This window comes from Pseudorca crassidens, chromosome 1 (assembly GCF_039906515.1).
Source record: "Pseudorca crassidens isolate mPseCra1 chromosome 1, mPseCra1.hap1, whole genome shotgun sequence".
In the NCBI taxonomy this organism is placed as follows: domain Eukaryota; kingdom Metazoa; phylum Chordata; class Mammalia; order Artiodactyla; family Delphinidae; genus Pseudorca; species Pseudorca crassidens.
The window spans coordinates 37,719,927-37,740,546 of NC_090296.1; the positions used below are offsets into that span (position 1 = coordinate 37,719,927).

At 41.8% G+C, this 20,620-nt stretch overlaps 1 protein-coding gene across 11 annotated transcripts in view; it reads right to left on the bottom strand.

Moving 5' to 3' along the window:
- The window catches only part of MTHFD1 (methylenetetrahydrofolate dehydrogenase, cyclohydrolase and formyltetrahydrofolate synthetase 1), a 58,743-nt gene that overhangs the window by 13,102 nt on the left and 25,021 nt on the right, over positions 1-20,620 (bottom strand). For 5 of the 11 annotated variants that reach the window (XM_067733478.1, XM_067733497.1, XM_067733507.1 and 2 more), the window contains 14 exons: positions 12,938-13,065; positions 12,355-12,452; positions 12,009-12,182; positions 11,007-11,143; positions 9,405-9,451; positions 8,455-8,562; positions 8,238-8,312; positions 5,798-5,900; positions 5,279-5,371; positions 3,823-3,899; positions 3,057-3,197; positions 1,441-1,509; positions 1,060-1,171; positions 826-965 (listed from right to left, as the gene is read on the bottom strand). In XM_067733478.1, coding sequence (XP_067589579.1) covers positions 826-965; positions 1,060-1,171; positions 1,441-1,509; positions 3,057-3,197; positions 3,823-3,899; positions 5,279-5,371; positions 5,798-5,900; positions 8,238-8,312; positions 8,455-8,562; positions 9,405-9,451; positions 11,007-11,143; positions 12,009-12,182; positions 12,355-12,452; positions 12,938-13,065 — 1,502 coding nt within the window. Of the gene's footprint in view, positions 1-825; positions 966-1,059; positions 1,172-1,440; positions 1,510-3,056; positions 3,198-3,822; positions 3,900-5,278; positions 5,372-5,797; positions 5,901-6,331; positions 8,209-8,237; positions 8,313-8,454; positions 8,563-9,404; positions 9,452-11,006; positions 11,144-12,008; positions 12,183-12,354; positions 12,453-12,937; positions 13,066-20,620 lie in introns of those variants that run through there. The other 6 variants (XM_067733488.1, XM_067733541.1, XM_067733524.1 and 3 more) reach the window with 6 other exon arrangements.

A 20,620-nucleotide genomic window follows, 5' to 3' on the forward strand; every position in this document is an offset into this window, starting at 1 on the left:
CTTAATAATTTTTAAGAGCGTAAGGAAGTTCTGAGACCAACATTCTTGAGAACTGCTATAACAGGAAAACCCCTGATCACTACACTAAGAAACAGTGAGTTTCTTTTGTAGGTGAGGGAGGTCTTATTTATCAAGTTACTAGACCAGCTCCCAGAGGACAGGAATTTAATACTTCAACTAATTTCTGAAAACGAGCACCATGTCTTCACATGCAGGTGCTGAAGAAAAGGTGTTAAAATAATAGAGCAGAAAGTACAATTTCTAAGCAGTATGAATTCAGGAAAACACAAAGTTCAGGTTGGAGCTGAAGATCAACCATGCTCACCTGTTTCTCCCCATCACCTGGAGGCAGTCTGGAGCTCCTTCTCCCCCGACTCCAAGCTGTTACCGGTCCTGCCCAGCACCCACCTCCCAATAAGGGGCTGACCTCTATCTCAGCTAAATGGTTTGGTTGGCTGGCTGCCAGCATCACCGTTAGAGGGAAAAGGGACTCAGATTTAAAAAGAACAGTCTGAACATAAAGGAGTTTTTTGTAAGTATAGCCAAGCACATGTCCTTGGAGGGGTTTTGATATTATCAGGTGTTTTGCTCCGAAAGGTAGGCCATGAAGACAACCTCGGCCCTCTTAAAATGCCAAGAGCTGGTACTGCCTAGGAGTGATAAGGCGGCCAGCACGAGAGCTGTCTGAACATCCCCTGCTTCTGGCAACCCATTAGTCATGAGGACAAGAGCAGCTTAATGAAGAAACTGGCACAAGTCATCCAGTTTCCCTTTAGCCTTCAGAACATTTCTGAGAACCAGCCTCTTCCAACTCCTGATCCTCACCGTGGGGCCGCCTCCGTGCATTTTCAGAGCCCTGACAGTGGCAACAAGCACCACCACATGCGGGCGGAGACCAGAATACCGGCATTTGATGTTAAAGAACTTTTCCATTCCAATGTCTGCTCCGAATCCCGCTTCGGTCACTGTCACGAGAAAAGCAACTGTAAAAATGCCATCCCAACTCCCTTGATGTTAAAAGAAAAAACAGTCTATCACTGATTTTGCAAAAGCACTCGCCTACAAACCCTTCGGGACCAACAAGCTTGAGTGCAATCCGGTCTGCAATGATGGAGGAATTCCCGTGTGCGATGTTGGCAAATGGCCCAGCGTGAACAAATACCGGAGTGCCCTGTGGAAATCAAGACATCGTGAGCGAAGCTGCGCATCCTGCTTCAAAAGGGACCACTCGGTAAGGGGACCAAAATTAGCTGGAATCCAAAAGAAAAAGACTTCCCAAGGGAAAGTACGAAGCCGCCTCTTTTAGATTTCAGTAAAGTCCCAGTCACAACTATGAGAAAGAATGGGAAGAAAGAGATGACCAGGGAGAGAAGGTCTCTGACTCCCCAGGAACAATCTGCTTTACAACCAATCCAGGAAGGCAGGAGTCACTCTGCTCACCTCTAATGTCTGCATGAGATTGGGCTTGATGGCGTCCTTCATGAGTACTGTCAATGCCCCGCTCACTCCCTGCAAAACAAAGGCATGAAGGGTTGATTCCCACCAGCAAAAAACCTACCTTTTGAAGCCAAAATTCAACATTCTTAGGTCTTCCTTTTTTAGCCATCCTGGACCAATGAGTACTTTTACCTAAACTAGACCACCCATTCATTTGTTTATTTATTTTTCAGGATATACAATAAAGTTGCCAATTATCTTAACGGAGAAGAGAGAATGAAAATGACATCCATATGTAAATTCTGGAAAAATACATAAGCCTGGAAACAAGCATCTCAGTGAAGCTCTGTCGCTGATCGATGTGGATAATCCATTTTAGACTCATTTACGGTATGGAAACGCTAGTTCCTAAGAATACTGAATTATAGGTAACTTTGGTGTCTGGGCAGAAATGGCTGTAAACCTGATTTAATATGTGTCTCCTGTACCTTAATCTGAAAATTTACGCAGGAGTTCAACACCAACTCTTACATATCAGGTCCCTCTTTTTAAGCCATCCAGCCACAGATGAACAAACTGGTATCACTGTAAGATAAAGCTATGGATCCCACTTATATTCAGTTTTAATGAGTTTCTAAGTTCCTGGCTTGGTGTAAAAATTTAAAACAATTTCTGTTCTTATACACATTAACTGTGAAAACAGGAAATTAATATCTCCCCCCTTTTCCAGATTCATCTGACAGACCGCTAATCATAGGCCAACCATTTTGGTGTATGTGAACACAAACAGGCTTTTAAAAAAGTAATCTAGGGGACTTCCCTGGTGGCGCAGTGGTTAGGAATCTGCCTGCCAATGCAGGGGATACGGGTTTGATCCCTGGCCCGGGAAGATCCCACATGTCGCAGAGCAACTAAGCTCGTGAGCCGCAACTACTGAGCCTGCACTCTAGAGCCCGTGCTCTGCAACAAGAGCAGCCACCGCAATGAGAAGCCTGCGCACTGCAATGAAGAGTAGCCCCCGCGCGCCACAACTAGAGAAAGCCCACGCACAGCTACGAAGACCCAACGCAGCTAAAAAAAAAAAAAAAAGTAATCTATAAGATTATCTCATTTCAAACTCCATAATACCATGTAGATAGTTCAGAAATAATCCTGATGTGGACAATGAATATAGCAGGACCATTAGAAGAACCGGCTGAGCTGTTCCCAATGTGGTCATCAGCGTGGATATGGTGCCGAGCCTCGTGATGAGAGGCCTCTGTGCAGGGAGGCCTGTCATGGGGAGAGGCCGGGGGGTGACTCAAAGCTCAGCTCTAAGGGCCGCACATGGACTCCTGATGCTCTCTGAAACCGAAGTCAGACACCCTCTCTTGGAAATACTCACAGGCTGAAGATATTGCTCAAACCACCTGTGGTCTATTATTGGAGCATACCATCTATCACTCACTATGAAGTACTTTTTATAAACTTCATAATTATATAGTGAGTAACAAGATCATATGAATTAGTTAATTGCAGCATCTTAAGTATGCCACAGTTTTTGTCAGTGGTAACTGCTGAGAAATGCTGGGACAACAGACGCAGACGGATTGCCAAGTCTGGAGTGCCCGGCTACCCACCAGATCTTCGGTACTAATGGGCTCCCCTTTCTTGCTGGATGCCACCACCATTTTGCTCAGTCTCTCTCTCATGTCTTCTAGAGAACTGGTGAGAGCCAGGACAGCCATGATTTCACTGGCCACGGAGATATCAAACTGGGCCTGTTGGCAGGGAAAAGACGCATCAGGGAAAACTGTGTTAAACAGAAGCGTGGATTGCAAAAGTAATCCTTGTTTGCATCCCAGGCTTAAACAAATAGCTTAAAAGGACAGAATAAAAGAACAGTACAAAAAGAACTTAATGAAAATAACCTTCCAACAGCAAAAATTTGTAATTAATTATTCTAAGACCTTGAGTAGTCGATTTTTACGCATAAATGTTCTAGTAGGACCAACGATCCCTGTGAAGGCAGCTTGTAATCATGTGATCATGGTTTCCCTAACATACAAGGGACTAACTCAGAAGCTCTTACACTGAAGAGACATACTGCAAAATGGCCACAAAAAAGAAGCAATCTTAATCAATTCATGTACAAGGATATTCACTTGGGGCACTCCACCTCCAGGAAAAAATACTGGGGGAAAAATACACAGGTGACACATGGGATTTACTGCAAAAACTGTCAGGAGTGCTCAATACCACACACCTACTCGCTCTCATTTTACAAAGGAGAAGGCAGAACAACAGCTGGCAGTATCAGCTGATCAGGAGGGGATGGAGGAGGATAGAAGCAGCAAGGATCTAGTGCCCATAAACTAATTTACTTAGAAAGGAACAGGCAGTTACCGTCCGTGTGTGCCCCTTCTCCGTGGGAGCCTGTCCAATTGTGATCTTCCTCAGGAATCTGTCATTGGTATCCAGCACTATGGTAGAAAAGGAAGATACAGTAGAGAGGGAAAATACAGCAGATATAGTAGAGAGGGAAAAGGACCATAAAGTCAAAGGAACCAGCAGAATTTTAAGCAACAAATCTAACTTAATGACTATAATATTTGATTTCAAAATTTATGGTAAAGCTAGAATATGGGTCCAAGTTTAGAAATGATGTTTTCATACCATTAATGTGCAGGAATTAAAGACAAGACGGTAGAGTAGCTTGGTTTATTCTTCCTAGAGAATTCAAACAATTAACTAGAAATCTGGAATCCGTTTCAAAGCATATTCCACACTCCACAAAAAAACAGAGCAGGCCAGTTTTTCAAAAGGCCAAGGTTTATGTTGTTCTGTGGGATGATTCACTGATCTTACATAACCCTGAGACACACAAGGCCCATAAACACAGGGCAAAGGCAATGCCTTTTGAAGCAGGCTGGGTAACAGACCTGCTCTTTCCTTTAGCACACTTAGAAGAAGTAATTTCCATTCTGATGACAGAACACCTTTCCAATTGCATACTCTTGAAAACATGGCAAAGATCAACCTACTAACTAATCTTAATCCCCCCACCTCCTAGGTCTAACTACGGTGAACATTTTAGTGTATTCCCAATTTTGTTTTTTGTATGACATACCAAAAATAACAACAAAACACAAAATGAAAAACAGCAGCAAACCAGTTCACACTCTTTTAGGGTGGGTCAAAGAGGAGAGGCACTTTCAAGGTACTTGATAACATGCCAAAGTATTTTCCTTAAAGACTGTAATAATTTAAACACTAAAAGCAGTGTCTTGTGCAGCACTTGGGGAAACACACACACCACCCCATTTGATAAGTGAAGGATGTAATGAGTTGTTGGAGTGTATCCTTATTTTTTTTAAAAAAAATAGGGTCTAGTTCCTTGCATCTAATTTCTGTGTATAGAACAGCCAGTCAATGGGTATGATCCATGTTTTCCCTTGTCTGCTTCTACTTTCTTAGAAAGCATGAATTACATATAAAGCAAAGGAAAAATGATTGTGATAATAAATTTTCAAAATGGATCTTTAGCTTATTCCTCATAAAATATGATGCCATATGTCTAAAGCTATTGAAGCAAAGGAAGAGAAAGATCAGTGTGGTTTTAGATATTAGGAGAGTTGCCTTAAAAATGCCATTAGCTAGCACAGTTACTGAGCCAACGACAGTCACAAAAACAGTCAATAAATTGCCTGTCAGCTGCATTCTGTGCATCTAGATGAAAATTTCTTCTCAGCAGTGACAGAGTTTAGACGCATACACTGTTGGTACAAAATAAAACTCTAAGCCATGCTAGTTGACACAGAGAAAAGCAACATCTGGCAGTGAAACCAGGCAACTCACTCACCAGTCTGCTGGATGTTTAAACCTTGAAGGCTACCTACTTTGTTACAAGAGAGTTTAAGAAAATGAGGTAAAAGTGAGCAGGCAAGCTCCAGACCTACAAGAAAAATCAAGTCACTTATGCCAGACAAGAGTTCTAAGAATAAAGGGCAACATGATTTAAGAAGTGATTAAACATCACTTCTCTACTTAGTGACACCAAAACTTCCTGCATAAAATGAAAGTTGCAAAATGTTATTTTTGGTTTATGTATGAACTTCCTTAAAACCCTCCTCACGCCAATGAACACTGAAGAGCCAGCAAAATGTCCAACTAACCGAACAAAAGGAGGTTTGATTACAGCTAATAAGGAGGGAGACTGATGGAGGTGGCCAGGAAAACGAGTGAGTCGCCATCTTAGTCAGGCCTTAACCATGAAAATACCCACACACAAGCTATGGACCTCCCATTTTATCACCTCTAAGGGAGGTCATGGGGCGTGCAGTATAACCAAACCAATGGGGTGTACACCCTGCTCTGGTACCTCTTTGCCAAGTTATAGTTTCTGGATCAATGTCCAATCTTGCAAATCTGTGTATCTCTTCATCTGTCAGTGTGGTAGGGTCAGTCTTTTCAATGCCTAGTCTCTGAAGAGGTAGGAAAATTAAAAAATAAGACAAACCAAACAAAAGCAGATATGATTTAATAAAAATTTTTTTATCCCTATCTCCAGATAGGGGAAATATAAACCATGTTAAATTCAGAAGGGAAAACTACGATCCCTTTGGCTAAATCTTTATTTCCCATTCACACATGTACAAAGGTATTATTAACATGTTTGTCCCTATCACTGAGCACCAGAGGCATTTCCCTAAACCGAAGCCCTACGTAAACATAGTGACCAAAAAGTGTTGTACCTAACTCACCATATGCAAACATATTGAAAGGAAAAGCTTTTTCAATCAAACAGTTGAGAAGCCCAAGTCACATGCAAAATTAGAAGGGCAAAACCAAATATCGTTCAATAAAAATCAATGTAAATCACTTTAAATGCTTTTTTAAAAACTAATATGCTGACCTTTTGAGTATATTTAAAGGGATAAATAGTCCTTTCGATGCAGAAGAAAAGAAGAGACATTGCTCTAGCACAGTACATGCTTTTTAAGTAGTACTATCCTTTCACTGCCTTCTTACTATTCCAAAAGGCACAAGGAGGGTTTGTTTCTTCCTCCTCACGGAACTTGGAAATTTATTTATTTACAATGTGTACCACGGTCAAATACTGAAATGGAAAATGCCTTTAAAATGTACTCTCTTTTTCTCTTAACTCCTGGTAGATCTGAGTGGCCCCAGCAAACCCTGCTCTTCCCATAGTTCCCTTCCTGGGTTATGAGGACTTTTTTTTAAAACCTCAGGTGTGTTTTCAGAGCTGGTGCTCACTGGCTTGTCAAATAGCATCACAAGCCTGGAACATGACATTGTTTACAGAAGTCAGCAAAACCCTCAGTCACTAAGCTGAGAATTTGCTGTTGACAACCCTTCTTGACTGAGTACCTGGTGGGTAGACTGTGATAATACAGCACAAGAGAGGATGCCTGGGGACCAGGAAACAGAAGATCGACGTTCTAGTTCCAACCTGGTGAGGGGTGCTGTGGCCATTGACAAGTCCCTTGATCTCAAATCCCAGAGCTTTTTAAAGGATCATTTAAACGTTGAGTCCAGCCCCTCCCCACACCTGACAGAAAGTTCCATGAGCAAAGGTAAGATTAGAAGTTGCCTGCTCTTCTACAGTACTTGCTGCCTTGCAGAACACAATTCTTTTACATAACAAGGTAATAGCTGACTTACCTTATGCAAGGATGTTTTGTGGGGTGTGAGAACAAGAGAAGCTAAAAAATATCAAACTGTGTAAAAGTCACTTTTTCTCAAGTCCAGAGAAAAATGCATATATATAAATAGTGACAGAACTGTAAAGCAAGTAGGGCAAAATGTAAATCATTACTGCATCTGGAGCTTGTGTACTATTCTTACAGCATTAAAATATAAAGTTGCAAAAAATTAAAAATAAGGTGAGTGTAACTACTATTGATAACTAGGTAGCACATACCATTTATTGAATGCTTATATGTGTCAGGCAGTCTAAAGAATATTTACAGATATATAACATTTCTTTCATATGTAAAAGTAACACAAGAATATATTTTGGATTTTATTTTGAAAATTTCCTTGTGCTACCCCTTTATAGCCACACCTTTCCCTGACCCATAACTCCTGGCACCCACTGATCTATTTTCCATCACTATAGCTCTGTCTTTTGAGAATGTCATATAAATGGAAGCATACAGTTTGCAACCATTTGCGGCTAGCTTCTTTCAAGCAACATAATGCCTCTGAGATTCATTCAAGTTGTTGTGTGTATCAACAGTTCATTCCTTTTTACTGCATAGATGTACCAGTTTGTTTATCCATTTATTACAGAAAGATATTTAGGTTGTTTGTAGATTTTGTTTCTATATGAATACAAGTTTGCATTTCTTTTGAATAAATACCTAGGAGTAGAATTTATGGGTCATATGGTACAGTGTACGTTTAATAACTATATATTTGTAATAGAAGTTCAAATAAAATACAGAAGTAACCACTCTTGCTTAAGGCCCTGATGCTGCAAAGAGCAGGTATTCAAACTCTAGAAGCTGCTGTGTTGCCACGCTGGCATCCTGACTCCTATATCCATGCTATAAAGAAGTGTCATTCTTCTTAGCTGAGAGCAGGTCCTCAGTGCTCTATTGATCCTGGGACTAACCACTAAAAATTCAAAGATAAGTGAGAAACAACCTCTGCCACCCATCTTTATGTATATCATAACCTTATGACTATGGTTATGGACGAACTTGTCCAAAACAGGCTACTCTAAGGAGATTATAACCTCCTTATCAATCACCTAATTTCACACAGTATCAATAATGAACAAGGGAAAAGCTTACCCGTAACCTCCGGATTTGGATATCAGAGAACTTCCTCACTCCATTTACTGATGGTACCAAACGATTAAAGAGGGCCTTAGAGAAAAGGAGGAAGAGGGCTTTTAAGAGAGAGGAATGCCACTGTCTTGCTACCTGCATTATTGGTACCCAAGGGTCCAACATTAATTCGAGTGCTTCAAACCTTCTGAAAGTGCCCGTGGGGGTCTCAGCAGCCTACCTTGTCTGTCTGGGTCTGTTCGTGGAACATCCGGGCATCGATGGCCGCAGCCACAAGGTTATTAGCCGCAGTGATGGCATGGATGTCACCAGTGAGGTGGAGATTAAACTACAAAAGGGTAGAAGCCACATCAGTCTTCCAACTTCTCTGCATCTTTTCACATTCATTCTATTGCAGCCAAACCAATCCCTATGTTAAAGCCAACGGAAAACTGATGGCAGCACAGCTAGTGGACAAACACCAACACAGCTATCTCTTGAAAACAAATTACTATCTGTCCTCAGAAGGAACACTGATTTTCCCTAAGAGACATGGCCAATAACCATAAACGCCACACCCCTGGGATCAGCAGCAACGCTGGATTAGTAAGAACACACGTCCTTTAAACAGTGAGCAAGAAGTACACTGGAGTGACCCAACTCCATGCATATACGCTGCTCCCACTTCTGTGGTTATTACTTTGAATTCACTTCATGTTTGTTCTTCCCTATCTTATGCTTCATTTAATCACTTGCTTATTATTTTCACTGCAAGCCAGGCTTTGAAGTCCTTGTCATGTCAAAAAAGTAAACTGTTGGGCTTCCCTGGTGGCGCAGTGGTTGAGAGTCTGCCTGCCGATGTAGGGGACACGGGTTCGTGCTCCGGTCTGGGAGGATCCCACATGCTGCGGAGCGGCTGGGCCCGTGGGCCATGGCCGCTGAGCCTGCGCGTCCGGAGCCTGTACTCCGCAACGGGAGAGGCCACAACAGTGAGAGGCCTACGTACCACAGAAAAAAAAAAAAAAAGTAAACTGTTTAAAAGTTGGCAAATTAAGATGTTTTTCTCTGAAGTACTGCTTCTGTTGAGCAAACAAGTCATTTGCCTACTAAGATCTCTACAATAAACTTTAATCCCAGGAAGGAAAAACTATAAAAAAAGGTCTGATCCAACCAAATCCCAGACCACATTACCTCTTCCATAGGAATGACCTGTGAGTAGCCACCGCCTGCAGCACCACCTGGAGGACAGGTCAAGGTTGAAGACTCATGTTAAGCACGTTTCACCATGACTTGCAAATCAAATGAAAGCAAATTGGTTTTTGTAACTGCTCCGCATATTATTTATTTTTTACAACCATTTGGACAGATTTGATCAAGTGCTTTCTAATTTTCTTGACCAAACTAAACCGCTTGATCTTGTTCACTCTGAATAGTCTCTCAACTGAAATCTGAATCTAACTGACAAAACCATAAACACATAACATACCTACTCATTATCTTTAGAAACAGGTTCCCCTTGATTCCTAACATTTGTTAAGAAAAACCCAGCCTACAGTTACATAAAGGCAAACCTGTTCAATTTCCTACCCTCATAAATGCTATTCTGGCATTTTAAAAAAGGAATATTTAAAATAAACACAGCAACACAAACACAGAGACTGCAATTCTTCCTAAATAGGACACATATGGTAGAAAACAGCTTAACTGCTAGATTTTTGCTGGCCCATTTGGATTACTAACCAAAATCCAGTTAAAAATGTCCAGGTTAACAGTGAGATAAATGTCAATCTGAGGTAGAGGTTTTGTGTGGGTTTTTTTTGTGGGGCAGAGATCATGCAATGAAAATGGGGCAATTTGTGATAAGAGGAAAAGGAGCATATTGGGTTCAATGAGGGGGAAAAGGCTCATTCTGAAATAAAAGGGGGTTATTAAGCTCAAAGGCAGAACTAAGTTAACGGACTTATATCAAAACAATAGGCTGAAGAAGGACAAAGGCGTACCCCGTGTCAACATTTGTAGTAATTGTTAGAACAAGCAGGATATGTGATACCCTATTGCCAAGCAAATGATGAAGCTGACTCTGAGAACCTATTTTAATTAATAAAAATAATTTTAATTAAATGAACATGTTTGCAGTACTGCAGCTATCAAAAACTGAAGGTGAAGTACAGTTATTGATGTTGTGTTTTCATCTAATCAGAAGAAACACTGGGTTGATGGTATTATCTTAGAGCTTGAAGTAGACGTGGGGACTCACCCTGGTACTTAATGATACTGCCTTGAATTCAAGCTACCTCTGAATCCCAGTTGCTGCTATTGTAAGTGGAGATAAAACTAACCATCTTAGAAGATAAAGTAATAGGCATAAACTGCTTAGCACAAAACCTGGCACAAAGCCTATACTCAAAAAGCATATGCTTTTCTTCTTCCCTCAGTGTGAAACATCTGTAGGGTTTGTCTTTGTCTCTAGAAAGTCAGCATGGTGATCAGCGGCTGTGATTACCTTTATTGTTACTATGAGAGTCGACTATCGGTCATATAAAAGCACCCCTGGCTACATATTACCCATCCCAGGGAATCCCTGTGCAGTGTCAGACAGTGACAGCAGGAGTTGGGGTGATCCAATGAAAGCCTTCACCAAAAGCACCATGATGCTCTTCTGGGATGTGATGAAGCTGTTTCTAGTGTCTAAATGAGCTGAAGACCCCGCACACATTCATGGGCCAAGTGGGCCAGGAGGACTGAAGGAGGTGCAGGCGCCCTCTGGCCACCCAGGTCTGGTCTCACTAATACCTTTTATTCCGAAGGTGGGGCCCTGAGAAGGCTGTCGCACACACGCGAAGACATTCTGATGGAGATGGGCACTGAGGCCCTGCACCAGCCCAATCGTGGTTGTGCTTTTCCCCTCTCCCAGGGGTGTTGGAGTTATTCTTTAAGATGAAAGCAAAACAGGAAAATTACATTTATGTAAATTAAATTCATGTGTATCACTAAGTCAGCTCTGATCCTAGAGTGACTCTTAATCTGAATAACCAGAAAGATGAAACACATGAAAGGGATCTTTTCCAAGGGTCTTAGTTGTAACTTCCCCCCAGTTTGAAACTAAAAAAGACTTCTGCATTTTAGTTCTTCTGACAGTTAGGGGCAAATATACTCTACTTTGTAAGAGACACTGCTATACTTTTAATTTCTCAATTTAGTCTCAAAAACTAGCTTTTAACTTAGCCAAACAAAAAAATAGATGAATCCTCAACAGATCTACAGAATTAATGATCTGGGGTTTAAAAAAGGCAATTCCATCTGAAGATCAGGTTTTAAGATTCAAACTCTTCCACCTACTAGGTGAATAACCTTGACAAATTTTCTCATCTCTATAGAGTTGTCTACTCTTCTTCACAGGCTCGCTCTAAGGATCAAATTAGATAAAATACATATGAAAATGCTAAAACCTGGGCTTCCCTGGTGGCGCAGTGGTTGAGAGTCTGCCTGCCGATGCAGAGGACACAGGTTTGTGCCCTGGTCTGGGAAGATCCCACGTGCCGCGGAGCGGCTGGGCCCGTGAGCCATGGCCACTGAGCCTGCGCGTCCGGAGCCTGTGCTCCGCAACGGGAGAGGCCACAACAGGGAGAGGCCCGCGTACCGCAAAAAAAAATTAAAAAAAAAATAAATAAATAAAAAGCTAAAACCAAATTAAAGGAACCTCCACATATACGTGGCTAAGCGCAAATGCAACCCCTGGTAATAATAATCAGGACTAATATTAAGATTCAACTGGCAAATGGACAAAAACCATACCCGGTCACCACCACGTATTTCCCGTCGGGCTGGTGCTTCAGGCGTTCCAGTACTGACAGCAGGACTTTGGCCTTGGTTTCACCATACAATTCTATCTCTTCAGAGCTCAGACCAATTTCTCGAGCCAGGTTACCAATGGGCTTTGGCTTGCAAGACCGTGATATATCAATGTCACTTAGGAGAAATATAGAAAGTATGTATCAACCTTTATTCACGGGACTCAATCAATGCCATCCTAGTAATGACCCACCTCAACCACGTTCGGAGGGGGCATACACATAACCATGGTATCCATCAGCTAAAACCCCACCATCCACAGTGTGAAAACAGCAAAAGCTTCTTTTACCTTGGCACGGGTGTCTTCAGGTTAAGTTTGTTATACTGAATGATCCACTTCCCTGGCTTAAATTTCTCCAGGAAACGCTTTGCACTCTCTACCGTGCTCTAAACAAAATGACACAAATGGAACTGAGAAGAGGTGATGATTTTAACCTCCACCTCAGTTCCTAGTCCTGGTCACTCAAGTTCAATCACAAAATGAACAGCTTCAGGATCCACCTGTTAACATGCTTCAATTCGAGGCCGGAGTCTATAGGCAGTAGGATGCCCTGGGCTGCGTGCCTCACCCCCACCAGCTGGTGTGTGTTACAAAGGGCAAGAAGCCAAAACATACTGAGTGAAGCTTGTACTTTTTTCCCCTTAAGTTATCACATTCCAGAGTAAATCAGAATCATGCTACCCCTACTTCCCTCTATTAATACGACTGATTCTACTTCTCTCTACTTCCATTTCCTTTTTTTCTTCAACAGATTCACATCCTTACTTAGATTCTGAGTAGGTTCTATGACATTTCTACTTGGGGAGAAATGCAGTACCTGGAATTCTATCAGTTTCGTAGAACTATTACAGAAACGTCCATTCACACTTACCTGCATTAGCATCACCACCGTCATTGGCCCGACGCCACCAGGAACAGGAGTAATGAAGCTTGCCCTCTCCTTGGCCTCCTTGTATGCCACATCACCCACAATTTTCCTCCCACTTGATTTTGTATCATCTGGTCAAAGAGGTAAAAAAATCAAAGCACAGTCTCAGAATCACAATCTTCATGTTTATTTCTAAGTTATGTGATCAATTACAACAGCTTATTCCAAAAACTAAGTCGAGTTTAGGCTGTGTAGTCCCATCTGGTTCAAGTGCCTACTTTACTTAAAAGCTGTGGGATGTGATAAAAGCTCCCCATTTATGATAAAAACTCTCCAGAAAGTAGGCATAGAGGGAAGTTACCTCAACATAATAAAGGCCAAATGTGACAAACCCACAACCAACATTGTTCTCAATGGTGAAAAACTGAAACCATTCCCACTAAGATCAGGAACAAGACAAGGTTGCCCACTCTCACCACTATTATTCAACAGAGTTTTGGAAGTTTTAGCCACAGCAATCAGAGAAGAAGAAGAAATAAAAGGAATTCAAACCGGAAAAGAAGAAGTAAAACTGTCACTGTTTGCAGATGACATATTATACACAGAGAATCCTAAAGATGCTACCAGAAAACTACTAGAGCTAATCAATAAATTTGGTAAAGTAGCAGGATACAAAATTAATGCACAGAAATCTCTGGCATTCCTATACGCTAATGATGAAAAATCTGAAAGAGAAATTAAGGAAACACTCCCATTTACCACTGAAACAAAAAGAATAACATACCTAGGAATAAACCTACCTAATGAGACAAAAGACCTGTATGCAGAAAACTATAAGACACTGATGAAAGAAATTAAAGATGATACAAACAGATGGAGAGATATAACATGTCCTTGGATTATAAGAATCAACATTGTGAAAACGACTATACTACCCAAAGCAATCTACAGATTCAATGCAAGCCCTATCAAACTACCAATGGCATTTTTCACAGAACTAGAACAAAAAAATTGCACAATTTGGGCTTCCCTGGTGGCGCAGTGGTTGAGAGTCTGCCTGCCGATGCAGAGGACACGGGTTCGTGCCCCGGTCTGGGAAGATCCCACATGCCGCGGAGCGGCTGGGCCCGTGAGCCATGGCCACTGAGCCTGCGCGTCCGGAGCCTGTGCTCCGCAACGGGAGAGGCCACAACAGTGAGAGGCCCGTGTACTGAAAAAAAAAAAAAAAAAATTGCACAATTTGTATGGAAACACAGAAGACCCCGAATAGCCAAAGCAATCTTGAGAAAGAAAAATGGATCTGGAGGAATCAGTTTCCCTGACTTCAGACTATACTACAAAGCTACAGTAATCAAGACAGTGTGGTACTAAAAAAAAACAAAAAACACAACAAGAACAACAAAAAAAACAGTATGGTACTGGCACAAAAACAGAAATATAGATTAATGGAACAGGATAGAAAGCCCAGAGATAAACCCACACACATATGATCACTTTATTTTTGATAAAGGAGGCAAGAATATACAATGGAGAAAAGACAGCCTCTTCAATAAGTGGTGCTGGGAAAACTGCACAGCTACATGTAAAAAAAATGAAATTAGAACACTCCCTAACACCATACACAAAAATACATTCAAAATGGATTTAGACCTAAATGTAAGGCCAGACACCATCAAACTCTTAGAGGAAAACACAGGCAGACACTCTATGACATAAATCACAGCAAGATCCTTTTTGACCCACCTCCTAGAGAAATGGAAATAAAAACAAAAATAAACAAATGGGACCTAATGAAACTTAAAAGCTTTTGCACAGCAAAGGAAACCATAAATGAGACGAAAAGACAACCCTCAGAATGGGAGAAAATATTTGCAAATGAAGCAACTGACAAGAGGATTAATCTCCAAAATATACAAGCAGCTCATGCAGTGCAATAAAAAAAAAAAACCAACAACCCAATCCAAAAATGGGCAGAAGACCTAAATAGACATTTCTCTAAAGAAGATATACAGATTGCCAACAAACACATGAAAGGATGCTCAACATCACTAATCATTAGAGAAATGCAAATCAAAACTACAATGAGGTATCACCTCACACCGGGCAGAATGTCCATCATAAAAAATCTACAAACAATAAATGTTGGAGAGGGTGTTGAGAAAAGGGAACCCTCTTGCACTGTTGGTGGGAATGTAAATTGATACAGCCACTGTGGAGAACAGTATGGAGGTTCCTTAAAAAACTAAAAATAGAACTACCATACAACACAGCAATCCCACTACTGGACATATACCCTGAGAAAACCATAATTCAAAAAGAGTCATGTACCACAATGTTCACTGCAGCACTATTTACAATAGCCAGGACATGGAAGCAACCTAAGGGTCCGTTGATAGATGAGTGGATAAAGAAGACGTGGCACATATATACAGTGGAATATTACTCAGCCATTAAAAGAAACAAAATTGAGTTATTTGTAGTGAGGTGGATGGACCTAGAGTCTGTCACACAGAGTGAAGTAAGTTAGTAAGAGAAAAACACATACTGAACACTAACACATATATATGGAATCTAAAAAAAAAAAATGGTTCTGATGAACCTAGGGGCAGGACAGGAATAAAGACGCAGACAGAGAGAACGGACTTGAGGACACGGGGAAGGGGGAGGGTAAGCTGGGACAAAGTGAGAGAGTGGCATTGACATATATACACTACCAAACGTAAAATAGATAGCTAGTGGGAAGCAGCCGCATAGCACAGGGAGATCAGCTCGGTGCTTTGTGACCACCTAGAGGGGTGGGAGGGAGACGCAAGAGGGACGGGATATGGGGATATATGTGTACGTATAGCTGATTCACTTTGTTATACAGCAGAAACTAACACAACAATGCAAAGCAATTATACTCCAATAAAGATGTTTAAAAAAAAAAAAAAGGCTGTGGGATGACAGGTGTTTGCTATCTCCTAGGGAGAAACTTACTTTACCTGCAAAATTCCACAAGATGCTTAAGTGGTTTTTCAGAACCAGGAGAATCCTTTTGTCTTCTGTCAGGTGGCAAATAAAATACAAACTGTGTTTTATGCTTAAAGCCAACCACCAAGTATACAATGAGCACCTTTTAAAATGTTAATTTGCCAAGGCCTTCAAAGGAATTTTTTGGGTGCACAAAGCCCCAGCTATATCGCAGCTGCCAGATACGGTTTCTACAGCAACTGTCAGCATTTTGTAAGCTCCAGGCATGAGCTGGAGGAACAATTCAACATCCAATTCCAAAGACGAGCAGCTACTTAAATGTATGCAAAAAGGCAAAGAATATAATTACACTCCCGTTAAAAGGATACAAGAACTACAAATCTTAGCAGCAAAGAACAGCTATTCAAGAGAACAAAACCCCATGATGCATCACTGCTCACTCACTCCTACACTTGGCTTCAGTGCACTTCCAGGAGGGGCTGGGGACAGGGCTAGACCTTGTGGTTGGTTCTAAGGCAGGACCTGGTAAGATCTTAGCCATTTCACCTCTTTGATCAGATTGCCACAACTAAGAAAGGAAGCCTCAGGATTCAGCCAAAAAGCCAGAATTAAGCGACTTCAGCTCTAGGATCAGCTCTTTCACTAACCTCGAGTCTCCAGCCCCTGTGGGCTCCTTACTGATCAGAAGTCCAAAGGGGCAAAGAAGGATGAACACTACCTATTTCACAAGCTTGAGGAGAATCACGTAAATTGTGTGTGTTTCTTGAGATTGAAAAAACACTCTCTGGGCTTCCCTGGTGGCGCAGTTGTTAAGAATCCGCCTGCCAATGCAGGGGACATGGGTTTGAGACCTGGTCTGGGAAGATCCCACATGCCGCGGAGCAACTAAGCCCGTGCGCCACAACTACTGAGCCTGTGCTCTAGAGCCCGTGAGCCACAGCTACTGAAGCCCACACACCTAGAGCCCGTGCTCCGCAACAAGAGAAGCCACTGTAATGAGAAGCCTGCGCACCGCAACAAAGAGTAGCCCCCGCTCGCCGCAACTAGAGAAAGCCTGCGCGCAGCAACAAAGACCCAATGCAGCCAAAAATAAATAAATTTAAAAAAAAAAGAAAAAACATTCTCCAAACATAAGGGTTTCTCTTCCTACCCTAGATAACATTAGATATTTTCTATATGTACTCTCAGGAGCTGGTGAACACAACCTCTTGTGATGGTTTCAGGCTTCCAGATTATAAGGCAGCAAGCTACGGCAATGGCAGAACACTTCCTCTCATAATCACTAAGGTCGTTTCAAAATGCCAGGGAAATAACGGTTGAGGGTTGCCCTTGTATGGGTTTCAATTGTCTAACACACCGAAGTTAGCTAAAAATACCCCTGTACCTCCTTCTATTTATGAATGTTAGTCACTTTCTCCGTGTGTTTCTGCACATACAGGAGACACGTCAATTACTGCACAACCTCACGCTGCACTGGGTGAGCTCAGCTCTGCTCCTTAATCAAATGCTATCAGGGCTGGCTTCAGTGCCCTGTGATGTACGTACAGGGTTTCACGGAAGGTGTGATGTGGTCAGTGGAAAAGTGACTCTGTCTCTAAGCACGTGGCTTCAGTAACCATCAAACATTTTGCTTATCTATCCCAGCCCTAGAATTTCTCTTTCATCTGGAACTATTAGTGCAAAACTACTTAAGATCCAGCTGAGGGACTTCCCTGGCGGTCCAATGTTAGGACTCTGCGCTTCCACTCCAGGGGGCATGGGTTTATAATCCCTGGTCGGGGAACTAAGATCCCGCGAGCTGCACGGTAGAGGAAAAAAGAAAACCCAATCCAGCTGAGCCTTGAGTCCTTCGCATGTAATTTGGGGGCCCCAATAACAGGCTCCAGTATAGAAGCCACTACGCTGGATAGGTTGAGACTGGATTGAGAGGGGTTAGGAATCTGTTCCCCCCTTTTATAACCCTTCCAAATAAAACACTATTAATCCAGCCCTTTTCAAATTATCTTTAGTAAACCACCAGGAAGAACACTTTTACATGCTTCTCTGGCCAATACTTTCTGCTCTGTACTTGAATCTTAAAAAAATATTCCTCAAAAAAAAACCCAACAAAACAAAAACCCATAACAAAAAAAAACAACAAAAAACTACGTACCTTAATTCATCCTTAATTTGGAAAATAAGATGTCATCCCTGAAAGGACCATGCAAACGATTTAAATCAAAATATGAACCAAGAAGTGGCCCAGTTGTGGAAAGTGGTGTTTCAAGAGTGAACATTTGAACCCTCCTGCACTGTTGGTGGGAATGTGAATTGGTACAGTCACTATAGAGAACAGTATGGAGGCTCCTTAAAAAACTACAAATAGAGCTGCCATACGATCCGGCAATCCCACTCCTGCGCATATATCCAGAGAAAACCACAATTCAAAAAGATACATGCACTCCAATGTTCACTGCAGCCCTGTTTACGATAGCCAGGACATGGAAGCAACCTAAATGCCCATCAACAGAGGAATGGATAAAGAAGATGCGGTACATATATACAATGAAATACTACTCAGCCATAAAAGAGAACGAAATAATGCCATTTGCAGCAACATGGATGGACCCAGAGATTGTCATACTGAGTGAAGTAAGTCAGAGAAAGACAAATATCATGATATCACTTCTATGTGGAATCTAAAAAAAGGGGTACAAATGAACTCACCTACAAAACAGAAATAGAGTTACAGATGTAGAAAACAAACTTTGGGTTACCAGGGGGTAAAAGGGGAAGTGATAAATTCGGAGACTGGGATTGACACATTCACACTATTATATATAAAATACATAACTAATAAGGACCTACTGTACAGCACAGGGAACTCTACTCAATACTCTGTAATGGCCTATATGGGAAAAGAATCTAAAAAAGAGTGGATATATGTATGCCTGATTCACTTTGCTGTGCACCTGAAACTAACACAACATTGTAAATCAACTATACATCAGTAACAATTAAAAAAAAAAAAAAAGGAATGAACACTTGCAAAGAGCAGTCTTTAGGTCCTCCCGCTCACCCTCGGGTCTGTAACAGTGATCCTGCCTTCCTTGGGGAACAGTAACGATACTTATTCACCTATATCCCCAGGATCAGAAAAAGTACAGCTGACCAGGAGGAAAGATACTGCTCTGACCTTATTCATACTTTACCTTCTACATGAGGAATAAATGTGAATAGGAGGTTAAGTTTCATGTGTAAGCCATACGAGACTCAAGAGCCCTACCCAGGTTTTTCTTCTTTCCTCTCTCAAATCCAGTCTAAAACAAAAAAAGTCAAAAGCAGAAATATGATATAGAAGATGCAAGGTTTTAAACAGAATGAGCTTGAATGTCACGTTGCAAGTACTGAAAGTGAGGAGTTGTAGGACAGCAATTTCTTTATCACCCATCAGATAATTACACTACAAGAAAAGGAGTGATCAATTATGAGCTACTGTCTTAAAAACATGGTACGGAGAGTGGGAGGGAGGTTAAAAACGGTGAAGGCTTGACAGTGACTCATGTTCCTGGCAGCTTAGTGACTATATTTCAAACTTGAGATGGGAGGGGAGGAAAAAGAATATTCTTGCTATAACTCTTTTTAACATTCCAACAGATATGGCTGCCAGCAGTCAGAAGGCACACGCTGGACACGGCACCTAGAGGCAGACTAGTGGAGAAAAGGCACAGGACACCAAGCATGAGTGACATACAATGAGAGAAACACCAAGTTCTGCGGGAGGGGAGGGAGGGAGAGAAGGAGTTTGAAAGAAGGAGAGATCATCTCTTTTTTTTTTTTTTTTAATCATCTCTTGCTGAAGGAAAATCAGACAAGGTTTGGAAGGAAGAATGGACATTTTGGACAGAGAGGAGGTGGGGAGGAAGTCATTGGAAGTGATGATCACGGTTGCGCTTTATTCAGTTGTGTAGCCCAAGGCCTGGAGTGGTGCCTGATGCACAGAAACAGTCGCTTGATTAAAAATTGTTCCTTTTTTGAACCCATGAGGTATGTATACAAGTATTCACTGAATTGTCCTTTCAGATTTTACATTTGAAAACTTCATGAGGAAAAGAACAGCCTGCCCCACTAAAGATGCAGGCAGAGGGGCAGCAAAGTACAAACAGGCATGTGCAGGAGAGCATGTGGTCCATTTTACAACAGTTTAAGACAGGTAATCAAAAAGTGTGTGTGAGAAAGAAGGCCACAGAGGTGGCTGAAACTAGTATGGGGCTAAGGAGTCTGGCAGGTAACACGGAAGAAAGAGGCTCACAGGTCCACATCAAGACCCATAAACATGGCAAGAGTGCACAGATGGATCTGAGTGGGAGTCAGCTGGCGGTAGGGAGACCAGGGAGAAATTTATAGCAGTGCATCCAGCAGAGAGGGTGACTCTCAGTGGTGACACTGAGAACAGAGAAGAAAGGGAAAAAACTCATAAAATTTAAAAACGGATCCATACATGGAACGATTGGGAGGGAAACTAAAAGGTTTCAGACTTGTGGGAAGGAAGAATGGTGATGATATCACTAACCAAAACGGCGCAGTGAGGAGTAACTTAGGGACGAGGATACAAGGACAGTTTTGGACATGACTATAATGTTGGCTTTATCCTTGACCTAGGAACAGCCCAGGCCAAACATCTTTGCAAAGCCCTAACTAGAGGACTCTTGACACAATGTGTCCCTCTCCTGG